The sequence below is a fragment of the Hypomesus transpacificus genome, chromosome 20 (genome assembly GCF_021917145.1).
Source record: "Hypomesus transpacificus isolate Combined female chromosome 20, fHypTra1, whole genome shotgun sequence".
Lineage (NCBI taxonomy): Eukaryota > Metazoa > Chordata > Actinopteri > Osmeriformes > Osmeridae > Hypomesus > Hypomesus transpacificus.
The window spans coordinates 4,277,329-4,299,746 of record NC_061079.1 but is presented as its reverse complement, the minus strand read 5'-3'; the positions used below and the strand labels follow the sequence as shown (position 1 = coordinate 4,299,746).

General features: G+C 49.1%; 2 protein-coding genes across 3 annotated transcripts; one reads left to right on the top strand and one right to left on the bottom strand.

Annotated features, from left to right (window-relative positions):
• Positions 1-398: 398 nt before the first annotated feature.
• Positions 399-7,687, bottom strand: LOC124482729 (RAS guanyl-releasing protein 2-like). Of its 2 annotated transcripts, XR_006957763.1 has the most exons (16): positions 7,450-7,605; positions 7,151-7,253; positions 6,837-6,893; positions 5,921-6,052; positions 5,609-5,792; positions 5,262-5,435; positions 5,028-5,144; positions 4,465-4,746; positions 4,258-4,338; positions 3,714-3,812; positions 3,461-3,576; positions 3,075-3,216; positions 2,516-2,552; positions 1,991-2,149; positions 868-1,488; positions 399-698 (listed from the first exon to the last, which is right to left on the bottom strand). XR_006957763.1 is itself a non-coding variant. In XM_047043213.1 (15 exons), the coding sequence occupies exons 1-15, from the start codon at positions 7,508-7,510 to the stop codon at positions 1,445-1,447; spliced, it is 1,788 nt and encodes a 595-aa protein (XP_046899169.1). In that variant the 5' UTR covers positions 7,511-7,687; the 3' UTR covers positions 399-1,444. The 2 variants fall into 2 exon arrangements, 1 of the variants encoding a protein (XP_046899169.1); XM_047043213.1 differs by having other exon boundaries at positions 399-1,488; positions 7,450-7,687.
• A 2,420-nt stretch (positions 7,688-10,107) lies between these two features.
• On the top strand, positions 10,108-21,369 carry pygma (phosphorylase, glycogen, muscle A). The gene is made up of 20 exons (XM_047043208.1): positions 10,108-10,446; positions 13,622-13,723; positions 13,831-13,909; positions 14,063-14,166; positions 14,310-14,441; positions 14,762-14,873; positions 15,025-15,107; positions 15,241-15,384; positions 15,566-15,658; positions 15,999-16,145; positions 16,453-16,616; positions 16,836-16,950; positions 17,347-17,448; positions 17,580-17,727; positions 18,436-18,494; positions 18,981-19,122; positions 19,216-19,423; positions 19,562-19,696; positions 19,845-19,911; positions 20,158-21,369. The coding sequence occupies exons 1-20, from the start codon at positions 10,204-10,206 to the stop codon at positions 20,305-20,307; spliced, it is 2,529 nt and encodes an 842-aa protein (XP_046899164.1). The 5' UTR covers positions 10,108-10,203; the 3' UTR covers positions 20,308-21,369.
• Positions 21,370-22,418: the final 1,049 nt, after the last annotated feature.

Below are 22,418 nucleotides of genomic sequence, written 5' to 3'. Positions count from 1 at the left end.
GTGGAGATGCTTGGGTATCGGGTTGAGGGCGCGGTCAACAGCAGCTGGACCAATCATGATCATTCGGTATCAAACTTACATGTGCGTTGCCATGGAGGACTATAACACCTTTGTGGACTTTCAGCCTACGTGTCACTTCATTAGACCAGATTTAAGGCGTTTAAGATATCTGGATTGTTAGCCAATCGCTTGAATTATTGTTTGAATAAGAAAGACACGCAATCGAGCATTTCTCATCATTTACAATTATCGTACATTACTTGCTCTCTTGCTCTGCAAAAACAAGCTCTACATTTACTTCCACGGCCAATACCCAGTGACAAGGTCAGGCAATGAGTGGTAAACATGTCTCTGTGATAACCTCAGATGATTTTAGAAACAACCCAGAACATACAAGAGACAGCACAAATGATTTTAGTTTAATATCAATGAAACAACGAAACGTTTACAAAAACAAAAGAAAGCGAGCATGCTGCAACATGTTCACGTGCATGGCTGTGGTATTCAATGGCCAATTTCCCCATTCTGCTGTGTGCCGTCAGTTGGAATATTTGGGCTAGGGCATTGCAATTCAGATTATCTTTTGTCCGCAAGAGAATATCAGGACTCCCTTCTAGAATCTTTGAGATGTCTGCTTTGAGTCAATGAATGCTGTTCTCCAGGGAGCGCAGAGATACAAGGTAATGGGGGCCTTCCTCCTACACAAGGCATACAGAACTCTTTAGTGGCTGTGCTGCTTATACAGTGCTGCTGCATACAGTGTTTCAACCTGCATTTTTCTATACGTATTTTTCATAAACACTGCACTTTCCCACCATAATTCACTTGGTGTTGAGGAAAGCGCTACTTTTTCATCTCCCACATTACCTCAGCAGCGGGTCCTGTGATAGAAAAAACGCTGATAGATGTGTCTGACACCTCACAGATGCGTACGGTCCATGGAATGCAACAAAGACAGCGCTAGGAGGGGAGAACCGCCGCAGAATGCTAAACATCCCAGAAGTACTCGAGGAGAGGTGGGGCACAAACAGCATCATCTAGTGGAGAAGAAAACGTCACCAGACAAGCAGGCTTCAGTGGTGAGGTATCGTGACTACATATCCCTACTAACCGACCAACTGTATATGTTCACCTTAGCTACCCTGGCAATTTTCTGAATGGCTTAATGTGTAATTTGTGGCTTTGTTAAGTATAGGTACATAGGTGCAAGCAAAGCACTAGCCATGGAGACTTCAAAAAGAAAAGCTTTGGAACATTTTTTCCAGGCTCTTCAGAGTTTTCTGGGTTTCGCGTCCTGAAGTCACTTCAGCGAGATGACTCTTTTCACGACTCGGCAAACACAACATTATTCTTTCCCGCCGTTCGTCCTCCGTCAGTATGCTACAGCGTCCACCTTCGCGTCCACTCCGCGCCCTGCTGTCCTCCCGGCCCTCCTTTCTCCTCATCAAAGATGGACATCAAACACCTCGTCATCCCCCTCAGACACGACTGTGGGAGAAAAGAGAAAGAGGGCTGTGTATTCACACGCTCACATCGACCACGTTATGAGAGTGGCTTGAGTCCGCCCCCCGTCCCCGTCCCCCCTCAAAAAAGAAGAAAAATGAAAACCACAGTCTCTGGGCTTCACCATCTAGAAAGCTGAAACACATAAGTGGTGGTAACTATGGTAACTTGTCGACTGTAGGCCTGTCTACCTGGGTGCCTCGCGAGTCTGTATGCGGTGATTGTCAGAGGCGAGAGCTATTTGATCGCCGAACGAGAAACTTAATCACCTGCTTTCAGGCCGATTTCATTATAGAGGTAAGAGAAAACGGCTTAGCCATAAATGAACCCGAGGCGACACCGAGTTGAGGCCTCCACCCGGAGCAGAAAATAATATACGCCCAACTGGCAAGGGACGGCACCCTCTTGCCCCTGAAGCGAAGGAGAGTGAACTTGAAGCGACCACACGTGCTCCAAAAGCCGTCTGTTGACCACGTGGGATCCTCACCTGCGCTGGTCGCGGCGGGCGGCGGCTCTGCCACGGCGGGGACACTGAAGGAGCGGAAGCGGCGGGAGAAACGGCCGTCCTGACTGACACTCTTTGTCCGTTTCCGGCACTCGACGGTGAGGTGGCGGCGGCAGTCTTTGTGGCAACTCACCCCGCAAGCTACAAGGGGGGCGGGATAATGATGGTTACGTCATGGGTGGGTTAATCAATCTGAGAGCAATATGGGAGGCTTGACGACCGTACTGGTTTGGTATAACACGCAGTCAGCCTCCATTAAAACGGGTACAGGTCATTTGCGACATGTTTCATATTTGAACAGTGACACATTTTGTCGGTGACCCTTATTTGGTTCTCACGCGAATGAAACCAAAAAAGAACAGAATGTACCACAAAGCTAAAACGTTTTCTATACTTGTGGAATTCAAGAGGAGGGGTGCACGATAAGAAAAGTATCACTATTTCCATTCCTGTACTTTTAAGGTTAACTGAATGTACAGTTATTAATAGCATATTAGATTACTGTACCTTTACATTTATATCTTTGTTTGTAAAATCCCCACATCTGAAAAGGAGGAAACACAAACAGATACTGAAGGCTTGTATAACTTGGATCACTTATAGCAGTTCTACAGTACTTTGAAACAGAATCGCAGTGACTGTTTTATGTATGTTCCTACAGACTAGACAATCTTATCCTGGATGGTTCTAGATCCAATTTCATTTTCACCTAAAACTACCCTCCACTTCAGCACGGCCATATATTTTTCCTGTCGTATTCCAATTCAACTTTAGTAGAGGAAGTTAAAACAGGAAATAGACTGCGTTTGGGTGGAGGTCTTTGGAAAATGTGATGAGAAAGCGCTTGTTTGGACACAGTTTCACTTTTGGCCACATAATCACACACATAAAAACACAAAACCTTCCTTATTGTTTTTCTCGGTTTTGAGTCTCGCCACTTTCCTGTTCACTCATAAATGGTTCCTGAGCAGTGTCCAGACTGAGTAAAATACTTAGCAATTCTTAAAATGCCCTTATACACATACTAGTCATACAGTACCACATTTTCGGATAGCATTCTACTCACCACTCCAGAGCAGTGGGTACACAATGCAGGCTTGAAACAGGACATCTCTACAAAGGTGTGAATGAAACCCATCTTGCTGTTAAGCAGAGAGTTGGCTTTGGTGAAGTAGTCGATCATCTCCTCGCGACTAATTTGGCCGTCCCTGAGGGCAGGAGGTAAAGGGGTAGGGAATCGACTGAGACGTGAATCATGTTACCTCATGAAGATTCTCTCTGACCTATGGATCCAACCAGGAAGGCTCATCTTAACCCTCGTGTAACCTTCTGTATACTCACCTTGTCCTATGACAACGCAAGGGTTGAAACAGGTCGCGAATATCATGTTTACAGTGCATTGTTTCGGTTATTTGTATTTCTTTTTAAAGCAGGATAGGCATGTCCACTCACTGGTTCTTATCCAGTTCATCAAACCCGGAGAGGTATGGAAAGTTGGTCCGGATGATCTCAAACTCCTCCTGAGAGATGTAGCCATCGCCGTCTGTATCAAAGTTCTTGAACACGGACTGCAAAGAAAGCAGCCAGTGAGAACTTTGGACCTATTCAAAACATCTCAAAACGTTTCGCATTTGCCTTCGCGACATCGTCGTGCACCCTGCTTGGGGTTTTTTTCTGTGTGAGACTCTGGTGAATGTTCTCCCACCTCCACCATCTTCTCGATGTGTCTGTTGATGATGGCGGGGTCTGCTTTCGGCCTCACAGAAGTGGCCCATTGCTCTATGACAGATGGACTAGGAACAGACTGAAACGAGACCAACAAAGACACAACGTTTCGTTCACACGTGTTACTCTTCCACTTACACGAGTGGGTCATGTTGTCCAACGCCTTTGCAAAAGGCCAACGCTGGAGAATAACACTACCGCCTACAGGAAAAGATCCCATATTCTCCTCTCATATCTGGCGATATTCAAAGCGTGCATTTGAAGGTGAAAACACATGTCGCGTGGAAGGCGGTCTGACCCCCTAAGAGTGTGTGTGCGCGGGTATGCGTGTTTTTGTGTGTGCACGGGTATTTGTGTGCGTGTGTATTCAGAACGTTTTCTCTCAAAAGCACATGGCATCTCTACCAAACTGTGGAATAGCATGTATGATTAGCCCAGCACCCTGGTAACAAGTGGTGTGCGTTCTGTATGTGACAAGCAAACAAACTATGAAATGTTTGTGTGTGGGTTTGTGTTCAGGTTACCGCCGGTCTGACGCTCCTTGGCTCCCTCTGCAGAGACAGTTGATATATCTCCTCTTCCGAATGATACTGGTCTAGAGATACCTGAAAGGTATCAAACACACACACAGAGATAACTCAAACCTATAATAGAACATGTGCACTGTTTACAAAGTCGGACGCCTCGGTCGAGCTCAAGGTGTCAAATCGAGTCAACACCAAACAACCAACCAGGAGCAAGTTCAGCAGGTCAGGGTTGGCATCGACGCTGGGTGGCGTGGTCTGGATCTGGGCCAACTCCTGCAGGATGGCATACAACTGCTGGGTCTTGGCCAGGTTCACCTGGCTCTTCTCTGGGTCGGCCCAGTCCGAGAGCGCCACGTGGACCGCTATGAGGTCCTTGAGGTGCACGCCCAGGATGGGGAAACGGAAACCAGCACTCTGGGAGAAGCGCTGGCGGTAGCGGCTGTAGTTCCCACAGGACGTGACCAACTCCACCAGCTGCTCAAACACCTGAGAGAAGCAAAGATGGGAGTTTGCTGTATCACACGCTACGATCCCAAACCCCAGCTGGACTCCATCTCGAGTGGAGGCCATTAGAAATTGGCTAAGGCGTCGATTAGAAGTTGCAATTTCCCCTTTGGCTTAATTCAGTCAAATGAACGTCACCCCGTTCGGAAAGGTCACACCGTAAACGGTCGGCGCTAATTAGCAATTAGCGAATTGTAAATATCCCTCCTTCTGGTCCGCGCGTGGCGGCCCGGTCGAATCCGTAGCGGGCGTCGCTGCCCTACCTTCTGGACGTCGGCGCTGATGTGGCTCTGCGTGTCCTTGAGCCTGGAGATGGAGCTGTTGCTGAGGCCACCGACCACCGCCATGAGGGTGTTGAAGTTCTGCAGCTGCAGCAGCCTCTGCGGCGGACACACGGAAGAACAGACGGAACACACAGACAGGGGGGGGGGGGGGGGGGGGGGGGGAAGTGTCTCAAGCCCTCGATACCGGTCTCTCTCTCGCTGCAAAGGTCTCACCTGGGCCACTCTGATGAAGTGAGAGATGACCATGGCTCTCTGGGGGGCGGTGGGCTTGCTCAGGACCATGAGCTGGATCCACTGGGAGACACTGTTGAAGAGGGTGATGAAGCGCTCCAGGATGGGGTTGTCCACCGTGCAGCCATGCATCACAAAGCTGTGGTAGTCCTGGAACTGGAATGAGAAGACAGCAAGTCTGGGGTAAGGGACATCCCTGCAAACACAGATGTATTGACAAACACACACACCCATTCGCCAACACTCGACAGCTTGCACGCAGACAAGCACAAGCCTTGTCGTCTGGCGCGGAACATGCAAGCGCACAGAGCCCCCTGCAGGCCACTCACCAGAATCCTACAGAACGACTTGTACTCCATGTAGGTGAGGTGCTCGGCAAGTTCCGACGAGTCCAGGTGATCGAACAGGAGCGAAGTCTTCCTCTTCTTGAAGTCACACTGTCTCCTCTGGCCCAAGTCTTTTCTCCACTCGAACGACGGCCTTCGACGAGGGGAGAGGATGCCAGACTCGAGACTGGAGGAGATTTTTCGCATTTCCAAATACAGGAAAGAATGTCGAGTTTTTTCCCCTTGCCAGCTCTTCCTAAGCTGTGGGGAGGCTGTCTCACTGGCTAGGCTGGCGAATGGATGCTCGGTACTCACACACTGTCGATGTTGATGAGGCTGGTCTTCTGCTCATCTCCCTGCCCGCCAAGGCTTTCCTTCAGGCCTCTGATGTGCTCTGCCAGCTCTGGGTTCAGGTCAAACTCTGCGGGGAACTCACTGATCCAGTACCTTATGGAGAGAGAGGGAGAGAGGAAAGAAAAAGAGAGAAAGAAAGAGAGAGAGAGAGGGAGAGAGGGAGAAAGAGAGGGAGAAAGAGAGGGAGAAAGAGAGTGAGAAAGAGAGCGAAAGAGGGGGGAAAAAGAAAGAGAGAGAATGAGGGAGAGAGAGAGAAAAGAGAGGGAGGATTAGACAGAGAAAGGGGCAGGGAGAGGGAGAAAGAGAGGGAGAAGGCAAAAGAGAGAGAGAGAGACAGAGAGAGAAAAAGAGAGAGAGAAAAGGGGGGATGGTAGAAAAAGGGCAAAAGAGAGAGAGAATAAAAACGGATGGAGAACGATGCTGGGAGGCAGGAGGAGGCGGGCAGGCAGGCAGGCAGAGCAGCCGTGCTGGCCAGCCCAAGGGCAGAGGGGCTGGAAGTCATTCATGCACCATTTATGACATCAGTGGTGGTTATATTATGCCTTCAGTAGCAACACGAAGAGATCCAGAGAAATCGAGTGGAAGGACTAGAGGGGCTAGACCACTTGTTTCTGTGTGGGTGTGTCTGCGCTGTATGTGTGTGTGTGTGTGTGTGTGTTCATGGCGATTTCACATCAGCAATTATGAGCAAAATGAGATGATCGCTGAATTATACCCTGAAGCAGACAGATCATTTGTTTGGTTTCTTTTGCCTGTTCAAAGCCGAGCCAAATCATGTTTTTTGCGCGGGGGGCTTTAGAGTTCGACCAGCTTCAGAATTTCCCTCCCAACTACCAAACAAAATAAGTTTGTCTATGCTTCTTTGTTCAAAACTTACTTAATGAGATGACAGATTTGCGACCTCACTTTAGGGGTGCAGTGTTCCTCCAGAGCTCTATTGGTGTGGTTAAGGTGATCACAACAGCACAACCAGTCCATCAGGTATAAGGCTTCCTAATCCCAGTACAACCCGCTTGACAAACAAATGACTTAACGCTTTCAAAACGCTAGATTCTAGCCCCTCGAACGACAACACGCAGACAACAACAGAATCCTGCACAATTCGATTGAAGATATACAAAGAAAGACAGTTTTGTCAATGACTGCCAGACCAGTGGCAAGTCAATTCACCGCCCTCAGCGGAAAGGATACTTGTCAGAGAGGTCCTTGGCCAGGTCGGTGGAGGAGAGATACCAAGGATGCATGGTAAGGAACATCCTCACCAGAAACACATCTTCCAACCTTCCCTCCTCATCTACACCAACCAAAGGAGAGAAGCCCAGGTGACACTCACAAACACGACTGTAAATCCTTTCAACTCTGTGGGCCTGGCACACGAAGACAGACAGAATGAACGTGTCCTACACGGCAAGCAGGCTACGGAAGGAAACAATTGTCAGGGGTCGTATGATCACAGAGACAAACACGGAGGAGAAACGGTGGTTCCTGACCAAACGCTTTGATGCAGGCCTCAGTGAGCTGCTCCACGGTCGCCGGCTGATCCAATTTCATGGCCTCCGTATTCAGATGCTTCTCTTTGCTCTCTCTGTCTCTCTCTCTCTCTCCGTCTCTCTCTCTCTCTCTCCACTGCTCTCTCTCTCTCCGTTCCCTCTGTACTTCTGTCTCTCGGTTGGCGTCTTTTGATGTGTCGGTTGGCAAGCCTTCGCAAACGGCGTCTCGGCTCCCCCCTCAACGACCTGAGAGTTCTGTTCCTCTTTCAGCGAGGCACGTGGCTTCCTAAATACACTTCCTGCTCCACCTTAACACAGAAGTACAAGAAAACACACACAGTTGAAAAACAACACAGCCCTATTTGATCTATCAAGGGTATGGCAGGCTTTGCCACCGTTGAAATGACAACGTAGATAGAACTTGCCTTTTCCAACGGACCCCAGGACAGCTATTCCATAGAAAGTGTTGAGGAGGCTGTAACTAGAGAGCTGAATCAATCCAAACCAGTGATACTTATCCTATTAAAGTAAAGATTTCAAATTAACCAAATTGAATCATTCCTATAGCATCAAACTATATACCGCATCTATTAAGACGACTTCAAAAGACTTCAAAATTGAATCTGTCCTTCCACTGTCAGGTATGCCAACGCATCTGGTGACGATTTGCACGGGCTTCTGTCCCTGAAAGCAGCCTGTTGTTCTGTTTCCGTTTTGCTGAGCGATTTCACAGTGGTCACGTTTCCTTTTTCCAGGCTGAGGCCCAAAGTTACTGTACCAGCACCTCGCCGCTTCTGCCCTTTAGCCCAGTTTGTTGCTGTTTGTGTGATGGCATTGCTTCTTTTTTGGGGGAGCTTAAATAGATGAAATTGCCAGAACGTGGTGCATCATAATGTGTGCAGTTGATGGTGAATTATCATCTCTCTGTCTCTCTCGGTCTCTGTCTCTCTCGGTCTCGGTCTCTCTCGGTCTCTCTCGGTCTCTCTCGGTCTCTCTCGGTCTCTCGGTCTCTCTCTCTCTCTTTCTCTCTCTCTCTCTCTCTCTCTCTCGGTGTATCTCGGTCTCTCTCTCTATCTCTCTCCCCTCTATCTCGCTCTGTCTCTCTCTCGGTCTCTCTCGGTCTCTCTCTCTCTTTCTCTCTCTCTCTCTCTCTCTCTCTCTCTCTCTCTCTCTCTCTCTCTCTCTCTCTCTCTCTCTCTCTCTCTCGGTCTCTCTCGGCCTCTCTCTCTATCTCTCTCCCCTCTCTCTCGCTCTGTCAACACTCCCTGAGGGTGGGGTTGTCAGTGTGGTTTTCCTCTCTAGTAACTCTCGTTGGCTCTGAGGCTTTGTGTATTTCATTTTTGAAGCGCTTCATGCATGAATACTACATTCAAAAATCTTTATTGCACTTGACATTCTCCTGCAGTGCTGTAAGGAAAGAATTGGCTTCCAATCTTGCGGAATTGAATCTGTAATAATCACATGTTGACGGTATTTTCTACTTTCTTTCTCTTCCTCTCTCTCTCTTTTTAATTTTTTTTCTGACAAACTTCAGGGTTGTTTCAGTAAAATGTTGTGTCAGACCCGTTTCCTGTTTCCCCGGGCCAGGAGGTCATTTCCCATGACCTCCTTCTTCTGATGTCTAGAACATTCTGAAGCTGCACCACAAACTCAATTTGAACATGTGACTAATGTGCATTCAGGGTGGACTGATTCAGTCAAATGAAACAGAAAGCGTGACAGATATTCAGCATTCAGAGTTATTTATTGTCACTTTCAGTGGACTTGAGTCAAGTGTGAGGGATTAGCTTGTGGTGGACTGACTGTGCATAGTAAGCTGTTTAGGCATTGAAATGCCTCAGCGGATACTATCCTTCTCCTTCCAGCAGGTTGTGCCCTTCTCTCAAAGTTTGCGCTGAAAGAAGTGCATTATCATTTTCCAATACCACACAACAAAGGTTATTCAAGCATGCGACAAATCACTTTGACATGGTCTTCTTTATGAACCTTTGCCTTCAACTTTGAATTCAGTTACAGTTTGGAGCGACGGAAGCCATATTTGAATTTGCCCTGCGTTTTCCTATAGCAACATGCATGTACAGTCAACCAAGGTAATTAGTGCACTGCATCAAAGGTCACTGAAAGGAATGCCTTCCCCTATGCAGTGTGCCATGGGTGTTGTCTGGTGGCATCTGACATTATCAACACATGCCTTTCAAATATCATGGCCTTTGGGACTGGGTCATAGTGTCTATTAATGGACCAGGCCTCCATGACAGCTTGGGTTCCTCACAACGAAGAGTGGAGGAGGGGGAGGGCAGTCAGTACAGTTGGCAGGTCTTAGGTCAGTGCATGAGCCCCGATACCAATATGGGAAGTATGGCCTCCTGGGAGTTGTAGTTTTGTGTCAAGTCGAATACTTTATCAGGTTCCAGTGTAACCATGAAGGAGGATGTTATGTGTTGTAGCCTTACTGGACAAATGTTAGTATGTCTACAGTGAATTAGTGCTTATTCATGTATAGTTTTGATGAACTATACACGTTCAGTTTTTGGATGGTTACAACCGCGCACCACTTGGAAAGCGACACTGTAAATTAATTACATATTCATAACTCTGTTCAGAGTTGGTCCCACCTTGAACTCAATATTCATAAGTACCTCTTTATATGCTTAACCGTGACCTATATTTGCGGGTACTCCAGTAGCGCAGAGACAAGACCAGGGGAGTTACGTCTGATATTTGACTGTCTGAAATCGAGAGCCTACTATCATTATGTCGAAACCGTTGTCAGACCACGATAAAAAGAAGCAGATTTCAGTGCGAGGTCTTGCCGGCGTGGAAAATGTTACCGATTTAAAAACCAATTTTAACAGACATCTCCACTTCACACTGGTCAAGGACAGAAATGTGGCGACAAAAAGGGATTATTATTTTGCCCTGGCACACACCGTGCGCGATCACCTTGTCGGCAGGTGGATTCGTACTCAACAGTACTACTACGAGAAAGATCCTAAAGTAAGTATTTTTTGTATGTGCCTTCAAAGTAATTAATCTCAAGAAGGCTTCACAAGGCCTACGATTATTTTATTATCAGAAGGGACTATTTCAATAGTTGACTATTACATTTAAAAGACGCCTTCACCCAAAGCGACGTACAGATGCAAAAAAAATGGCAGGCAGCAGAAAATCAAGGATCAGAAGTGTATAGTTTTAACAGTATTTTGGTGGTCAGTCAAGGAACGGTCTGTAATTACCAGGAACAGTGCACCACATCTCAGCTACCAGGCACAGGGAACAATTATAATATTCTACAATGCAACACTCCAAGATTACATAGGCTACTGTATAGCGCAGTAAAAACAACGTCATATAAGTGCAACTTGGGTGCGCTCTTGACAGAATCATATATGTATTCTGCCAAGTTCGACCTTCGGTGATCTCAGGCCAAGCGAGCGGTTAGTCGAAATGAAGTTTAAGAGGTGCGTCCTGAGACTTTGTCCGATGGATAGTACACGTGTAGTAGTATCATAAATAATAAAGGACTAGTTTGTGTTTAATACAAATATTGAGATAAAACAATGGCCAGATATTACTCTGGTCAAAGAGATGCTAGTCTTGGTTAATAGTTTACAGACTGTATCTCAGATGGTTAGGATGTTTTCAGGTGAGCGAACACACACCTTGCTTGACAAGATCCAACGGACCCCACAATCACAAGATAGTAACGACCAGTGGCAATTTTTGACTCTTTTTAGGGGTGCTCAAGCATACCTGAATTTCATCTCATTACCCCTAATAATAATAAAATAAATAAATAAATAAAAATAAAGAATTATTATGAATTATAATTTTCTTAAATACGTTTTTGTGCTCTAACGTGTTAAAACAATGTTTATTTATTGTTGACACATCAGTATGGTTTCATTTGATGCTGGTAGGTCATAAAGAAAGGGACTTTCTTAGTTTTTTCATGTATTAATTGTTATCCAGTGAAATTAGGGATTTATTAGCAAGGGGGTTTAAAACTTTTGCAAGGCACTGTATCCATGTCACATTCTCATTGGGGGCTGAGCCCCCTAGGTCTGCTCCTCGAATCGCCCCTGGTAACGACACAATCCCAGTTCAAGTTGGAATTGGCATGACAACCCCAACAACAGATTTCCAGTGTCGCACACGTGAACAATCCCACATGGCGTTAGCGTCGCAGCATCCCGACCACCTTTGAATGCCGGCGCCGTGTCGTGATATTTCGTTCCCGGACGCCGACAGAAGTATCAGTGCGATATGCTGATGTGTCGGCGTTGTGTCGAAATGTGAACCTCGTCCCTGACCTTCTCCTCCCTCCACTCCTGGCTTGAAAGAATGGCACGTAGCCTTTCTGCCAGACAACTCACCTCCTCAAGAGGGTGTGAATGAACTCTTACTACCCAAGAAAAAGAAAAAACTTGAAGTTTGCCACTGAAGGGATATTTTGTCACTGCTATCTCTTCTACAGTAGAATCCATTCATCGACAGTTACCTGAACAGAAACTGCAGCTGCCACAACCCTCCTTTTCCCTATTTGAAAGGCTGTTTTCGCAGTCCTGGATGTATCCGTGACAACCGTGGCGGGTTCACCGCAACCCTACAGGCAGGTTTAGGGTTGCAGACATCGTCTCCCCGATATTGTACGGGGGGGAACTTGACATTCTACTTTATCACCTAGCCCAAGGTCAAGGACTGGTTCTGGTATCCGTAAGTAGAAAGGTCAAAAGTTATACCCTCCAAGAAAGGTCAACATAGAAACTGAGCCGAGAAGGGAGGGCGCCAATATTTTATACTGTACAGGAGTCACTACAGAACTACGGCATGTCTCTATAGAAATCATTTACTAACTCCTAAATGAATACATCTCGTTGCATTTTGCATCCTAATACAGGCCTGAAATGGAGAGACTTGGATTCTTTGTTGACACCCTGTGTCAACCAGGATACAAGCACCCCTTGCAGTGCCGTCTGTTCCATGTGGCTGATTCCTGATTGGCTGCCTGCATAATGAGAACTGCCGATCCTCATTTCAGGATGGCACCGGGACCTTATAGGAAATTAGCTGTCATATGTCAAGTCGGAAAAAGGGTTGTCTAAATTCATATCTGAACGACTATAGAGAAGGAGGATGCAAAATGATTTCCTCGTGTTCTCTGCCACTGAAGAGTGCAAGTGAACATCATAAATCACACAATGTGTGTTTTCCTCTCCTCGCAGGCCAGTGAATACGCTTCAGTCCTGTGTATTTGTTCTGGATCCGGCCCTGTTCTCGCAGCATGTTTCCCCATTAATAGATATCATGCCATCAGTAACCTTTACAGCAACCCCAACTGGTGCTATTTTCTCCCCGAGCCCAAATGCCTTGTTATGTAACACCCCCCGAGCTAGCTATCCCCGCTGCCCCTAGCTCCCAGTTCTCAGCCCCCTGTCACCCCAGCCCCTGACCCCTAGTCCCCCCCGACCACCACCAGCCCCCTGTCACCCCAGCCCCCGGCCCCTAGCCCCCCCACCACCACCAACACCACCAGTCACTCCCCCCAGCCAGTCCCTGCAGCTCATTGCTTTTGGAGGAGAAAATATACTGAGAGAAGAGATACCATGCCAACATCAAAAGCTACACCCCAGACTTGACTGTCTCATTTCCATCAAATCCCTTTACACAGGCCAGAGAGCTTCATGCATGTGAAGCCTGCGTTCACACATTCTCACAGACTCATCTCAGGGTTGCTGTCTGTCTGTCTGCCTGCCTGCCTGCCTGCCTGCCTGCCTGTCTGTCTGTCTGTCTGTCTGTCTGTCTGTCTGTCTTGTCTGCCTGCCTGCCTGCCTGCCTGTCTGTCTGTCTGTCTGTCTGTCTGTCTTGTCTGCCTGCCTGCCTGCCTGCCTGTCTGTCTGTCTGTCTGTCTGTCTGTCTGTCTGTCTGTCTGTCTGTCTGCCTGTCTGTCTGTCTGTCTGTCTGTCTGTCTGTCTGCCTGTCTGTCTGTCTGTCTGTCTGTCTGTCTGTCTGCCTGTCTGTGATGTGGGTCAGTTTCCAGGCCTTTTTCCCTCCTCATGTTGGTCCCCGTCCGTGTAGCTGTGTTATTGTGCAGCCTCACTCCTCATCCCCTTCCCTCATCCTCTCCTCTCCTCGTCGACTCCCCTCCTCTCCCCTCCCCTCCTCTCTCTAGCGTGTGTACTACATCTCCCTGGAGTTCTACATGGGCCGCACCCTCCAGAACACGATGGTGAACCTCGCTCTGGAGAACGCCTGTGATGAGGCCACATACCAGGTGACACACACACACACACTCACACACACACTCAGACCTACACCTATAGAATGTCCACGTAGCTTCAGCCTTGGGCGCAGACTGACGCGCGTCGTGTCGCCCCGCAGCTGGGGCTGGATATGGAGGAGCTTCAGGACATGGAGGAAGACGCCGGCCTGGGGAACGGAGGCCTGGGCCGACTCGCCGGTGAGCCACGCTCTCTCCTCTCCCCTCGCTCCCGATGAGACCCTGCACGTCGAGTCCCCCTCTGACTAAACCCGCCCTCCCCTTTCCCCCCCACCCTTTCCCCCCCCACCCTTTCCCCCCCTTCCCCCCCCCCCCCCCCCCCTTCTCCCCCAGCCTGTTTCCTGGACTCCATGGCCTCGCTGGGCCTGGCTGGATATGGCTACGGGATCCGGTACGAGTATGGCATCTTCAACCAGAAGATCGACAAAGGCTGGCAGGTGAGCTGGGCCTCGTGGCGCTCCGTGGAGACGGACTAGTCGGGTGTCCCGACCCGAACACAGGAAAATCAACGGGATGTCACGGAGAGCGAGTTTCCTGGGCGGAGTCTTACTGTACATTGTTCTGCACCGACGATTGGTAGGTCGAGGAGGCTGACGATTGGCTGCGCTTCGGGAATCCCTGGGAGAAAGCCCGCCCAGAGTACATGAGGCCGGTCCGGTTCTACGGCAGAACCGAGCACCACCCCGACGGGGTGAAATGGGTCGATTCCCAGGTGAGGATGTGGGAGGGAGAGCGTGCATACATGTGTGAGTGCTTGTGTCAACATGAGTGTTATCATGTCAAATCAAGTCGTGTTCGCCAGACCCTAGGGAGTCAGATGGCTGAGTGGTTAGGGAATCGGGCTAGTAATCAGAAGGTTACCAGTTCGACTCCCGGCCGTGCCAAATGACGTTGTGTCCTTGGGCAAGAGCGTCTGCTAAATGACTAAATGTGAATGTAAATCCCTAAGAGTGTGTTTGCATGGTCTAACCAAACATCACAACTTATTACTGTAGTACCTGATTTGAGAGCACTGTTTGGTTGCGTTGACAGGTAGTGCTGGCTCTGCCCTACGACACCCCCATCCCAGGCTACAGAAACAACATCGTCAACACCATGAGACTGTGGTCTGCCAAGGCCCCCTGTGACTTCAACCTCAAGGACTGTAAGTGTCTGACCGCACGACAGGAGACCGAAATAAGATATTCCAAATGGAGACTATCTCTCTCAGTGGAGGGCCAGATATTGTAGTAGTGAAATAGAGACCAAAATGGAGACTCAAGCACGTTTTCGAAAAACTCTGCCCCCCTCACCAGTTAACGTCGGTGGCTACATCCAAGCCGTGCTGGACAGGAACCTGGCGGAGAACATCTCTCGCGTGCTCTATCCCAACGACAACGTAAACGAGCATGTCTTCTTTGTGTGAAAATCGACCCCTTGCGTTCTTTACGCCCGCAAGAACGATGACAATGCCAAAGACGGTCGAGTCGTGCTCATGAAGTTGGGCTTGTTTCTCCTCCTTCTCCCTCCAGTTCTTTGAGGGTAAGGAACTGCGCCTCAAGCAGGAGTACTTTGTGGTGTCGGCCACCCTGCAGGACATCGTCCGTCGCTTCAAGGTGTCCGACTTCGGCTCCAGAGAGGTCTCCCGAACGGACTTCACCACTCTGCCGGAAAAGGTGTGGCACCCTCTGGTGGCAAACTCCGAGCTGGACGCAAAACGCCGTCGCAGTTTTCGGTGTTGCTATCGTTTCCGTCGCTTGTTCGTTTACCGCTCGTTCTTCTCAGTGGTTTTGATACCAATGCTGTGTGTTTATGGACTAACGCTAATATGGTCTTTCTTGTTCTTCTTCTTCTCAGGTTGCCATCCAGCTGAATGACACTCACCCTGCCATGGCCATCCCGGAGCTAATGCGAGTGCTGGTGGATGAAGAGCATCTAGCCTGGGAAAAGGTCAAAGGCAAAACATGACCATGAGCCACAGTCTGTAGCATTTCATATTTCGTTTGAGTCTTTTGATTTGGTGTTATGGTTTCACATGGTACTGTAGTAGCAATAGTAGGAAGGTAGTGCGCGACTGCAGTTACACCAGCAGAGGGAGACAAAGACCTTTGCTTTGGTTTGGAACGCGTCAACTTTGACATGCACAGACACATCCAACATAATCGAGCTGTCGTGAACAGCCAGTCAAGACACAACCTCCCCTCTACTCTCTCGACTAGCACTGTGAGCGCAAGAAAGGCGCACGGCTAATATCATGTTCTGTTATTTTTGATCTCTTCCCCGTGTCCAGGCGTGGGACATCAGCGTGCGTACCTGCGCCTACACCAACCACACGGTCCTGCCTGAGGCCCTGGAGCGCTGGCCCGTGGACCTGCTGCACCACCTGCTGCCCCGCCACTTGGAGGTCATCTACGAGATCAACCGTCGCCACATGGAGGTCGGTGGTGCGAAAATGGCAGCTCGTTGAAAATCCCGGGTCTCTAGAAATGCAGGCCCCCCCCCCCTCTTCCGCTCCTCCGCTCCGCCGAGGAACGACTCGTCCGAAAGTCAGAGATAACCTGGAAGGAGGGGCGGAGGGAAGGTTGCACTTCAAGAGAATTCCTCGGGGGGTCACCAGGCTCTTTGACCTTCGTCGATGTAGGACCTGAACGAGGGGGCTTTAGCTTCTCGTGCGACGTCGTCCCGTTCCATTTCCTGTCAGCGCTCGCCTCAAGCTTTGTGCCGTCTGTTGTGTCGTTTTGCAGAGGGTTGCCGCCAAGTACCCCGGGGACACGGACCGGATGCGTCGCATGTCCATCATCGAGGAGGGGTCGGAGAAGAAGGTCAACATGGCGCACCTGTGCATTGTGGGCTCGCACGCCGTCAACGGCGTGGCGCGGATCCACTCGGACATCCTCAAAGCCACCGTGTAGGTGTCGCACGCGCGCGCGCCCCTCTCGCAAGCACGCACGCCCCGCTTCCTTGGAAAGGGTCGTCCCTCGGGAAACATTCCCAGACTCCTCAGCCTCGTGGACACCGTGTACAGCGCGCGCGTGTGTGTGTGGGTGTGTGCGCATGTTTGCGCAAGTACATTGGTATATACTTAGTATGCATATTCATGGTGATTTTCTTTTTTTTTACGGACCAGATTTAAAGACTTTTATGAGATGGAGCCAAAGAAGTTCCAGAACAAGACTAATGGCATCACCCCTCGTCGCTGGCTGGTCATGTGCAACCCTGGCCTGGCTGAGGTCATCGCCGAGGTGATTTTCTATTGGTTACTCTGTCGTAATAGTCAATCCAATTAAAATCAGACTTTAGTCTCATGACGCCTTCGGAGCAAAATTGCAACATAAGGTAGTGAACGATATGAAAGGAAATGCAACAATACAATGAGAATACAACAGTGCAACGAAAATAAATGGTAACACAAGGAAATCATGATATAGCAAGTGAGAGACACGGTAGAACGGCGAGACCATTGTAGCACTGTAGAAAAGGGTAGAAAACTGTAATGGTACTTTTAATACTGGTAAATGACATCCTTATTATGCTGACTTTACACAATCTTTCACGGGTACCGACACTGTGATTGGAGGGACTGGACATGAACCGATAGTGCGGAGTAACTCTCGTCTCAATGTCGATGTGTTGATCAGAAAATCGGAGAGGACTTCATCCGTGACCTTGACCAGCTGAAGAAGCTGCTGAAGTTCATCGACGACGAGGCCTTCATCCGCGACGTCGCCCAAGTCAAGCAGGTGGGTCTCACGAAAACCGGAAGCCACTCTCGCTTCGGAGAACATCGCGAGCTCTCGTGGCAACCTGTTGTACCTGTGCTCTTTGTGGCCGACGCGTGCCTATTCTGTGTCCGTGCCTCCTCCATCTGTAGGAGAACAAGCTGAAGTTTGCGGTGCACTTGGAGGAGCACTACAAGGTGAAGATTAACCCCAACTCCATGTTCGATCTGCAAGTCAAGAGGATCCACGAGTACAAGAGGCAGCTGCTCAACTGTCTGCACATCATCACCTACTTCAACCGTGAGGGCTCTCTCTGCGCCGACACATCTCTCTGTCTCTCTCGGTCTCTCTCGGTCTCTCTCGGTCTCTCTCGGTCTCTCTCTCTCTCTCACACTCTCTCTCTCTCTCTTTCACACTCTCTCTCTCTCTCTCTCTCTCTCTCTCTCTCTCTCTCTCTCTCTCTCTCTCTCTCTCACACACTCTCTCTCTCTCACACTCTCTCTCCCCCTCTCTCTCTCTCTCTCTCTCTCTCTCTCTCTCTCTCTCTCTCTCTCTCTCTCTCTCTCTCTCTCTCTCTCTCTCTCTCTCTCTCACACTCTCTCTCTCTCCCTCTCACACTCTCTCTACCCCCCCTCTCTCTCTCTCTCTCTCTCTCTCTCTCTCTCTCTCTCTCTCTCTCTCTCTCTCTCTCTCTCTCCCTCACGCTCTCTCTACCCCTCTCTCTCTCTCTCTCTCTCTCTCTATCTCCCTCACGCTCTCTCCACCCCTCTCTCTCTCTCTACCCCCTCTCTCTCTCTCTCTCTCTCTCCCACTCTCCCTCTCTGTCTCTCTCCTCTCTCTCTGTCTCTCTCCTCTGTCTCTCTCTCTCTCTCCACCTCTCTGACCCTCCATCTCTCCTGATTTCTCTCACACCCCTGAACGCACACACACCTCTCACCTCACTCTTTCTCCTACCAATTTTGTACCAATCTCTCTCTGTGTTAACGCTGTTTTTTCCCCCCGCCTCAGGCATCAAGAAGGAGCCTAACAAGCACTGGACCCCGAGAACCATCATGATCGGAGGGAAGGTGTGTTTTGTGTTGTAGTGTCTGTGGATGAATGTAGTTGCTTGATAGAGCCCATCTGATACTTCACAGCAAATATAGAGGGAACAGGTTCAAATCCTTGACGTCGCTATATCCTTAACTAAAACACCCAGTCATTTTCCCAAAATTATTTTTCTGCCCTTTCGGCCTTACCATTTTTGTCATATTTTTATTTATTTAATATCATTCTAAAAATACTAATAATATGCCCCACTGGTTCACATGACTGACAAAAAATCTTAACATGTTAAAAAAATCTTTAAACGATAAAAACATTTGTCCAATGCCTATTAGACATTAAGTCGGTTACCAAAATATATGCCTAAATGTTTTTCGTAGCAGTTCCCTCGCTTCAGTTAGTAGTTGAATGACTGAACTGTCAGCGTACTGTTAGTTGAACTCATGCATCATCTCGACTGTTTTGACCATCATCTCAAACACTGACCTCGTTCTCTGCCTCTGTTCCAGGCTGCCCCGGGCTACCACACTGCCAAGTTGATCATCCGTCTAATCACGGCCATCGGCGAGGTGGTCAACCACGACCCTGTCGTGGGAGACCGCCTCAAGGTCATCTTCCTGGAGAACTACCGGGTGACCCTGGCCGAGAGAGGTGAGGGGGGTCGCGCTTCGACAACACCACGCTCGCACTGCCCCCCCCCGTCTCCCCCTCCCCGGTTCACGGCTTCTTCTTCTCTTTCGGCAGCGATCCCTGCCGCCGACCTCTCTGAGCAGATTTCCACGGCGGGCACGGAAGCTTCCGGCACGGGCAACATGAAGTTCATGCTGAACGGCGCCCTGACCATCGGCACCATGGACGGCGCCAACGTGGAGATGGCGGAAGAGGCGGGCGAGGACAACCTGTTCATCTTCGGCATGAGGGTGGACGACGTGGACGCGATGGATGTAAAAGGGTGAGGAGGTTGGGGTCGGGGGCGGGGGGGGGACGGGGGGGATTCACCGTGTCCCGCCCGCGTTCACGAAACAAATCTAAAACGCATCGTTTCCCCACGCCCCCCCCCCCCCGGTTATTAATCCTCCGTGTTGCCTAGATACAATGCGTCAGAGTACTACAACCGGATCCCGGAGCTGAAACAGGCCATGGATCAGATCGCCGGGGGATTCTTCAGCCCCAAGCAGCCTGACCTCTTCAAGGACATCGTGGACATGCTCATGAACCATGACAGGTGGGTCGACTTCCTCACCGTCCAACATGCTGTCCACTCCCTGTGGAGTACAGTAGACAGCAGGCCATGGTTTCCCCAGACTTTCCCAAGCTTTACTTCATCATATTTCCAAACAGCCCTTATCTCTCCCTCCGTGTTTTATGCACAGGTTCAAAGTGTTTGCTGACTATGAAGACTACATTAAATGCCAGGATAAAGTCAATGCTTTGTACAAGGTCAGTGGGGGGCTTGCAGGTCTTTGCTATTAAACTGGGGGGGGTTTGCTGCCAAGTTATTTGGGTAATAGCAATGGGCAATAGGCTGGATTTACATGGAATTGACATAGAATTAGCTCTGTGATAAGAAGAATCTACCCCTTGAGTCTTGTATCATGCATTCGGTACGTCATTCACAATTGACCTGATCATCAAGTCTAAACCTCATCCCAACCCCTCCCCCCGTGTCTCGTTTCCCTCAAACAGAACCCCAAGCAATGGACCAAGAAGGTGATCCACAACATCGCTGGCTGTGGCAAGTTCTCCAGCGACCGCACCATCGCCCAGTACGCTCGCGAAATCTGGGGAGTGGAGCCCAGCCTGGAGAAGATCCCCGGCCCCGACGAGAAGCCATAAGCGGCCCCGCCAGGCCCCGGCACAGCCCCCCCTCACCTCGTTCACCCACCCACCCCTCTCACCTGAGTCCTCCGTCACACCCGCTTCCCTAGGACACTGCTGCTGTTAGGTCCATGCCCGTAGCTAGGGGGCAGTCGTGAGAGCCTTCTCTCTCGGGCGACCGCCGAATGAAAGTAGCGCCGCCGCCGCAAGCTCGGCACACGCTCGGACTCGCACACCGCAGGGGGAAAAGGAAATGCGGATTTGTAAAGACCCCTCTGACTAGCGATTAGGCCGAATCGTCCCACGGAGTCAAGGTCATTGGCCCGAAGCAGCGGTCACTCTCCAATGACCAGAGAGACCAAGGAAGGGGGGAATGGGGGGGAGGGGGTTGTCTGGGGGATGTGGAGAAGGTGCTAGAAGTGTGTTGCGGGTTTTGAGCTTTCGGTGTTTTTTTTTTGCATTCTCCAGTACACCTGTATGCCTTTTTACTTGGATCCGTTCGAATGGAGTTTTCTTGTCTTCAATACATTGATCCTACGAGCTGCGTGTGTGTTTCATCTTCCTTGAATGCGGTCTGTGTCGTACTTGCATTGTGTCTAGACTCTCCCAGACTGTAGGATCCACATTCTACACTAACTAGGGTGCGTTTGCCCCTCTCTCCCCTCCATTGAACCTTGTATATCTGGAGGGTCAGGTGGGGTAAACACATTATTAGAAACAAACTGTAGGTATTTTGTCAGCAGCTTGTCTTTGGACTCCGCAGGGGGTCAAATCCCCAATGTTGTCAACTCACAGATGTTGTTTTTCTTCTTTCTTTTTACCTAAAGACATGTTTGCCACTGTGGTCTGTCTCCCTGAAAGCAGATAACCTGAGCAGATGAGTCTATGGGATGGAGTAGAACAGGCTAACTGATCCACCGTTGGGGGGAATTGTGTCTGTGTAATCCGTTGTCATTTGGCACTCCCTGTTCTCTCTCTGTTTCAAGTGAAGCTCACCGGTGTCGCTGAACACGAGTGACAGTCACGTTTCAGTCAGTCACTACCTGTCATACTATACCAATAAAGTATACTTGACATTTTTCTCAGTTTCTATACTGTTACTATCACCACAGTCCAAGTTGAGAAACCAACAATGTTGCACAGTTGGTTTCCCATCCCCACACATCTAGGTTTCAGAGTAGACGTCTAATTTGTCACTTCTTTGCTCCTTGGGTTTCACAAAGCACAGATATTACAAACACACCCCCACGGCTACATAGGGTTCACTGGAGGAGTCTCCTAGTTTATTTTCTCTCGCCCCCTATAGATGCGCAGATGTTAAAACTATTTCTTGCTGTCCCTTCTCACAGCTGTCACTTGTTTCAAGCCAAATATTTCCCCACATTGGCAGTCCGCAACACAGGCCACACACTCAGGCAATTCCGAGTCTGAGTAGATTCAGGAGTTGGGGAAGAATGAATTTGAAGGGACTTGGATTGACGTGTAGCCTTTTCACCATTCAACTGCAGCTGTGTCTGTTCTTAGTCACACAATATCCCAAAATCGAAATAAACCTTCAAATCAAAATGGAAACATATTGACGATCAGAATACAATACACGTACAATCAGAATGTACTTTCCCAAAATACTGGAGTCATGATAGCAGTTTCAACATTCTCACAAGTTCTACATTCATTTTGTTTTTGTGTTTGGTACTCTCTTTCCTCGATTGAACCCAACAATCAATATCTCTGTACACAGTAAACAGAGTATAGGCGCATCTACAGTTCACAGCTCACATCTATCCTCTTATACATCTCTGTTTTGCACTTAGAAATCGTGGCCCTTTTGAAATCTCGGACAATGTCCCTCGATACATTTGGTTTTAAATCCTTGTTTTAATGATTTAGTCATTCAGCAGACGCTCTTATCCAAGGCGACTTACACTAAGTACAGGGACATTCTCCCCGAGGCAAGAAGGGTGAAGTGCCTTGCCCAAGGACACAACGTCATTTTGCACGGCCAGAAACCGAACCAATAACCTTCTGATGAATATCCCGACTCCCTAACCGCTCAGCCATCTGACCCCATATGGATGATATCGACGATTAGTTCCAGCAATAGGATTCTCTTCCTAGCGAGGATTTAA

Bases quoted from the DNA above. Each gene is read 5' to 3' on its own strand.
- LOC124482729 (XM_047043213.1), bottom strand. From the start codon at position 7,510: ATGAAATTGGATCAGCCGGCGACCGTGGAGCAGCTCACTGAGGCCTGC. The intron at 3,813-4,257 runs GTAACCTGAACA...GTCTCGTTTCAG, and splicing joins CAAGGAGCGTCAGACCGGCG to TCTGTTCCTAGTCCATCTGT. The intron at 2,150-2,515 runs GTACAGTAATCT...CCCCCCTTGTAG, and splicing joins ACAAAGATATAAATGTAAAG to CTTGCGGGGTGAGTTGCCAC.
- pygma (XM_047043208.1), top strand. From the start codon at position 10,204: ATGTCGAAACCGTTGTCAGACCACGATAAAAAGAAGCAGATTTCAGTG. The intron at 16,951-17,346 runs GTGATTTTCTAT...TGTGTTGATCAG, and splicing joins TGGCTGAGGTCATCGCCGAG to AAAATCGGAGAGGACTTCAT. The intron at 19,912-20,157 runs GTCAGTGGGGGG...TCCCTCAAACAG, and splicing joins AAGTCAATGCTTTGTACAAG to AACCCCAAGCAATGGACCAA.